The sequence below is a fragment of the Hordeum vulgare genome, chromosome 1H (genome assembly GCF_904849725.1).
Source record: "Hordeum vulgare subsp. vulgare chromosome 1H, MorexV3_pseudomolecules_assembly, whole genome shotgun sequence".
Taxonomy (NCBI): domain Eukaryota; kingdom Viridiplantae; phylum Streptophyta; class Magnoliopsida; order Poales; family Poaceae; genus Hordeum; species Hordeum vulgare.
The window spans coordinates 315,972,935-315,979,632 of record NC_058518.1 but is presented as its reverse complement, the minus strand read 5'-3'; the positions used below and the strand labels follow the sequence as shown (position 1 = coordinate 315,979,632).

Genomic DNA, 6,698 nt, shown 5'->3' with positions numbered 1-6,698 from the left:
GGTAGTACCTAGTGTTGAGAATCCATGCACTTAAGCTAGTAAGGCTTGACGAGCTAGTAAGACTAGGTTGAAAAGTCTTAAATCACAAAATCCTACCCTCACCCAATGCTTTGTGTCATATCCTCCCGAGAGATTCAACACGGCTTTCTCTCGAAAAGTACACTTTGGTTCCTGGTTGTTTATGCACCTTATATGAGACTTTTTAATAATTAACTAAAAATCAAAATAGTTTTGAACTATTTCTAGATTAAACTTGACTTTGTTTTCTACTAGTATATAAATTTTCATGAAAAAAGCCAACACTGACATCTAGGCAAAAAAGACAAAATTCATTTGCTATTATAGGTCACTATTCAATATTCACACTATTTTGACCCAAAAAATTATCTTTTTGAAAAGAAGTCAAAGTGTAATTTTCATTTTATGGATTTTACTCACAAATACAATGGAAGTCAGGTTTATTTTAAGATTATTTTTAGAATTTGTAGATATTTTTTAAAATTGCTAAATTATTTTTGCATATAGGATGTATATACATTCAGGTTTCAAAAGTTTTCGTCCGCTTTCTCTGGCCCTATTTACCCGATAGAAAAACACTAGTTTTTTTAGGGAATAACCATCGTTGTTACTAATTCATAATATCCATAGGCTCGAGGAGCCGAGTATGACGTTCAGTAGCAGAAACACTGGACCAGCAGCACCCAATGATCTCAGGTTCAGGAGCATGTACTACAGCAGGCATTGACTCTGGGGTGTGTCCAGCATTCAGTAATCTGGGCTATCGCCATCTCTGGCGAGTGGAAGGCCCATTAGCAAAAAGAAAGGCAGCCAACACCCAAAAAAATGCAGAGTTGTTTCGTGGAGACAGGCATATACATACAACAACAAGCAGCAGCGAATGGTACGGCACAGTACTTCTGTTCAAAATGGTATGGCAATACATTGGAATTATTCAAACAGACACATACAAAATGGTACTGTAGTTACAACCCATGCGCGCCCGTCGGCCGCACTGCAATCCGACGAGCCTTGTTCACCCCGTTCCATCACAAGTGCTGCACAAATCAGCACCACACACCCACTTTGGATTAAATTTCTACTGTACTGTACTTACTAACAACTTACCACTATTCACCAACAAATAACCGGGGACGTAATTACGGACAGCGAAACGGACGACGGGACAGCGCACGCGCGCTCGCCGAGCTGATTCAGAGCGCAGATTTGATCATTACGGGGAACATGTCGGGGACGTCGACGGCCGGGCGCAGCAGCTTGCCCATCTCCTCCACGAACCTGTCCATGGCGGAACCAGGAAGGCACATGGGGATCACGATGCCGTCCTCGCCCTTGGCGTTTTTGAACGGGATCAGGAAACTGGCCACCCCGGGGATGGCGCCCACGCCGCCCTTGGCCGGCCCGCCGTACACCGGCCTGCCCCACCCGAAGTCCAGGTCGCCGAACCCGGCCTTGGTCACGTCGGAGGCCAGGTACGCGCGCACCACCGTGAAGTGCGGCCGCTCGCGCTGCACCATCAGGTCCGCCACCGACCGCATGTACTCCACGTTCACCTCCGACTTGGCCTCCTTCACCAGCTTCACGGCGTAGCTCAGCGGGTTCGCGCACAGGTCGCCGGAGGCCGACACGGCCACCGGGAAAGCGAACGCGTTCCCGTAGTAGCCGGTCGGGATGGCGCTCGCGCCGCCCTGCTTGCCGCCGCGGGCGTTGACGATGCAGATCATCCGCATCACCTCGTCGGCGTCGGGGGCCAGCGCCACGGTGCGGCACTTCCACAGACTACCAGTGAGGACCTCGAACGTGGTGGCCCGCTTCCGGAGGCCCGGCGCCAGGTGGGACCGGATGGCGGCCACCTCCTTGGCCCCGAAGAAGAAGGAGCGGTGCGCCATGTCGTCGAGCGGCACGATGGTGCCCTTGGTGTCCGGCACCTCGTCGTACTCCCGGTGCGCGAACCCAGGGCACGGCGGGTTCCGCGCCTCCAGCAGCTCCCGATCCCACACAGGCCGCACCGACGGCGCCGCCGCGCCTCGCGCCAGCTCCGCCACGCCGGCCAGGAACTGCACCAGCCCCTGCGCGTCCGACATCGTGTGCATAAGCCGCACCGCCAGGATGAAGCCTCCACACGCCAGCCGTGTCACCTGAACGTACGAACAACGGTCAGCCATGCCCATGCATCGATCACGCTCGCACGTGCACAGAAACATGCCTTCGTGTTTCAGTTCCACGAAAGGAAGGCAAAGTTACCTGGAAGAGGAGGAGCGGGGTGCCGAGGACTTCGGACGAGCCGGGGACGTCGAAGACGAGCTCCTCGAGTCCCGGGAAGGGCGGCTGCAGAGCGTCGCCGAAGTGCTCCAGACGCACGTTGGCGTCGGCCTCGATGAACAGCACGCCCTCGCCGGTGCAGTCGACGGCGAGCTTGCGACCCTCAAGCTCCCTCAGCCGGCCGGCGAACGGGTAGTAGTGCACGAGCGCCCTGGCCACGGCGTCCCGGACCACCGCCGCGGGGTCCTTGCCGCCCATGGACGCGTCGCGCCGGTAGAACTGGATTACCGGGATGTGGAACCGCAGGCCGTCCTGGTCGTCTATGTCCGAGAGACGCTTCAGCTCCCGTGGCGTCGGCCCCGCCGGCGTCACCAGCTCCGCCGCCTTCCTCCTCACCGTGAACCTCAACGACGCCGCTGTGCTCGCCATTAACACTGCCTCACGATGATTCTCAACTAGTTCTGGAGAAGGAGGACGAGAGAAGGTGATCAATGGTGCGTGCGGCGAGCTGGTGTGTTTGCTGCTGCTGCTGCTAGGTTTGTGGAGAAAGAGTGGCATTAGCACGGGTATATATGCACGCGCGGCTACACAGTGAGAGTGACAGCGACCTTGAGATATACTCCTACTATGTGTGAGCAACTGGGTCGAAATTAGGGAGCAGTTTACTGACGCTCTATTCTTTTTGTTGCCAATAATAATTCTGTGTGGACGGGCAACGGGGACTGACTTGACCAGGGCCAACACGATGGGTCGGATGGTGCGAGGGTTTGAGCTCAGGTGAGGAGCCGTGAATTCGTGATCCATGTGTGTGGTAGCGAGACTCCAGGCTACAGCAGGTCCGTTTGTTTGGAAATTGGATGGCTCACATCGTGAGACAGAGATGGGAGAGAGATAGATGTACTTCTTCCACACTTCTTCAGCTTTGCGATTGTGTAGCGTAGACATACCTGGCCATGGCCCATGGGATATCCAGCCCGGCCGGCCCCACCCAACCTGACCGGGAAAAGTTGACCCGACCCGATCTGATCTTACCCATGGGCTGGGCATGGGCCTGAGAACTAGACCCGACAACCAGGCCAGGCCAGGCTTGGACATGACATTTTGGTAATTTAGCGAAGGGCCCGGCCCGAGGCCCGACGGAATTTTCCTCTCATGGACCGGGCTTGGGCCTCAAATTCTGGCCCGACGGGATTTTCCTCTCACGGGATGGGCTTGGGCCTCAAATTCTGGCCCAACGGGCGTGCCAGGCTGGGCTCGGTCCTGCGTTTTTTGTCACGGGCTTTGTCAGCCCCGGACCGAAGCCCGGCGAGGCCCGAGGTATGGCCAGGTATAAGTATAGTACATCTTGCGTATTTTTGTATGATTTTCGTGATGGTCGTGCAGTGTAGCACATATTTTCATGTGATTAGAACGGAGTTATGTTTCTACATTTTTTTAGCACGAACTATTTGTGAGTTGTGTGAATTTCAAACTCCTCTAAGTTCATTTCAGAGAGAATACAATGCAGATCAGGGCCAATACGGGGACTTGACGAGGAGCGTAACCTTGATGAAACCGAGTTAAGACCTCGTTTGAGATGTGAACAACGTTGTGAGCAATAGCAAGCTCCGACATCCTCGGTGGAGGCAAGGAAGCGGGTTGATTGGTACGCGTGAGGGTGTGCTAGCTCGTCAAAGAAATGGGATGGTCATAAAGGTTTAGGGTGATGGTCGAGAGAGGCGGCAACACAATGGTGACCCGTGGTGACGGAAGGACGGCGAGGGACGTCAGCCACGAGCAACACCGGTTGTGAGTCGTGGGAGCAGGCGGTCGTCCGATTGTCATGAGAGAGTAAGAGAAAGGAGGTTTGAGGAAGTGCATATATGGATTGCCTAGCCCACTTCATCAGTTCAGATGTATAGCTACGTTGACTAATACATAAAGCTTAACATGATATCAAAGTTTAATGACGTGAGTTCAAGTCCTAACTTTCATAATTTATTCATAAAAATGTTCGTTGCATTGACTAGGTTTGATTATGTTGACTAATGAATGAAGCATGATATGACATCAGATCCTAACATCTTAAGTTTAATTCTTGGCTTTCATAATTTAACCCAAAAAATATTGTTGACTATTGTCCGCTGAAGATCCAATGGCTAAAAAGATCGACTTACATAAAGAAACTTATCCACTTACAAATAGATGCCCGTTCCTTTGTACTAATTGAATGAATTTATGGTCGATCAATAACTAGTTGCCTAATTCTTTTCTACTTTAAAAAAAATATTAATATCGTGAAGATATCAATTACACTGAGCCTTTGCATCAACAAAAAATCGAAACACATCAAGGATGCACACAACCAAGAACAAAAAAAGTGGAATATGAAAACTAAGACCCCGTCGCAGTGATGAAACACTCGCAACAGTAATGCTTTAACCACCACCAAAGATAACAACCGGACTACATAAGAGGTTCTTCAAAAATGACGCCTCCAAAAAGGAAACAATGCAGAAGCGTTGGCGTCGCTCGATCAAAGATGATACAGGGCAAACCAGGGGAGGTCAATATTTTCAAACGAGGAGGAGAAAACGGAGAAAACCAAAGAGAAATCAACAAACTCTCAAGAACAATCTCCGATCACACGTCCGCTAGATCCATATAAACACACAAGGATACATCGAACCGAGTTCAACAGGGACACAAGTAACGAGGTAGTCTTCCCACTCCAGAGAGACGGGGCCTTCAAATCCCGGGGGATCTTCCCTACGAGAGGGGCCTTGACATCCACAAGGCGATCTTCTCACATGGAGGTCATCTCCATGGGAGAGATAGTGGAAGGAGGAATGATCAACAAACTAAGAGCCAAACATTTGCTAACCACACAGGAGCCAGATGTCTATTTATAGTCCAAGACGAGCGGGGTGAGAAGAGAGGGGACACATTGGACTTGGGCCCGCATATACCCACACATGGGTCGGATGTCCGGGCCGGAGGACGGACGTTCGAGGCTTCACAACGGGCTGGATGTCTGGGCTTCGGAAGTTTTCGGATGTCGGGGCTTGGCCTGGTCAGAGCGCTTCCATTCTGGTGTCTCTTGGCTGGATTTCCGAGGTGAGGTCAGATTTTCGGGCCATAGTCGGATGTTCAGCCGTTGCAGTTGGGCCGGCCCTACCTTGGCGCTGATTCGGGCTTCAGGCGTGAGATGTCCGACATCTGGGAGGTCTCGCAGCCTTCCTTCGGTGCTCTTTTTCATCCGTCTTCGTGCCCATCTTCATGGTGGCTTGGTATTCATTCCGAGCATCTTTGAGGTCGTCCTCATGGTACGTAAGCAAGCATAGGGTTTCTGCTTGAGGTAGCATCAAAGTCCCCAAAGTATTAAATAGAGAATCACTAAGGAGAGATGTCAGCTTGGTTTCAATGGCACGTGCACGGTCTCTTGTCAAAGAACCACTTTGAGCTTGAGGTGTTGGTGATGGATCTATGGGGATGACCATGGGATGCTTCACGTCATCTCCCCCCCCTTGGGAAAGATCCGTCCTCGGATCGAAATCATCACCACGAAAAGGGATAGGTCTTTAACGTTGAAGGTGTTGCTCACATTATACTTGTTGCATGGAATATTGATCTTGTAGTCATTGTCGTTGTAGCATTCCAGCACCTTGAAAGGTCCATCGGCGCGAGGAAGTAGCTTGGGTTTGCGCTCGGCGGTAAATTGATCCTTGGAAAGGTGTAGCTAGACAATATCACCGGTCTTGAACACCATGGGGTGCTTATTGGTATTGCGCTTGGTGGTGACTCGTTCCACTTGAAATTCGATTGTGCGCCTTGTATATTCATGCATCTTCTTGGCATAGCTTACCCTTGCACTTACGTCCATGTTGACACGGTCTTGTAGTGGTAGCAGAAGTATGTCCAATGGGGATAATAGGTTGAAGACGTAGACCACCTCGCATGGAGACTTCTTGGTGGTGAAGTGACGCACGCGGTTGTAGGCATACTCGGTGATGGGAATACATTCTTCCCATTCCTTGAGATTCTTGTTGATCAACACACGGAGAGGCGTTAATAGCATCCGGTTGGTGACCTTCGTTTGGCCATCGATTTGTGGTTGGTGGGCCGAAGAGAATAGGAACTTGATTCCGAGCTTGGCACATAGTGTGTTCCAAAAGTATCCAAGGAACTTGACATCGCGGTCCAACACAATGGTCTTGGGGACTCCATGTAGTCTCAATATGTCCCTACAAAATATATTTGCCACATGTGAAGCATCGTTGATCTTGTGACATGGAATGAAATGAACCATTTTGGAAAAAACAATGCACAACAACATACATGGAATTATCTCCATTTCTAGTTATTGGTAAACCAAGTACGAAGTCCATGCTTATATCTTCTCAAGGTTTAAAAGTATTGGAAGTGGCATGTATAAACCA

General features: G+C 50.7%; 1 protein-coding gene across 1 annotated transcript; it reads right to left on the bottom strand.

Annotated features, from left to right (window-relative positions):
- Window positions 1–915: 915 nt before the first annotated feature.
- LOC123410215 (benzyl alcohol O-benzoyltransferase-like) lies at window positions 916–2,814 on the bottom strand. Its single transcript, XM_045103124.1, has 2 exons — window positions 2,263–2,814; window positions 916–2,156 (listed from the first exon to the last, which is right to left on the bottom strand). The coding sequence occupies exons 1-2, from the start codon at window positions 2,707–2,709 to the stop codon at window positions 1,212–1,214; spliced, it is 1,392 nt and encodes a 463-aa protein (XP_044959059.1). The 5' UTR covers window positions 2,710–2,814; the 3' UTR covers window positions 916–1,211.
- Window positions 2,815–6,698: the final 3,884 nt, after the last annotated feature.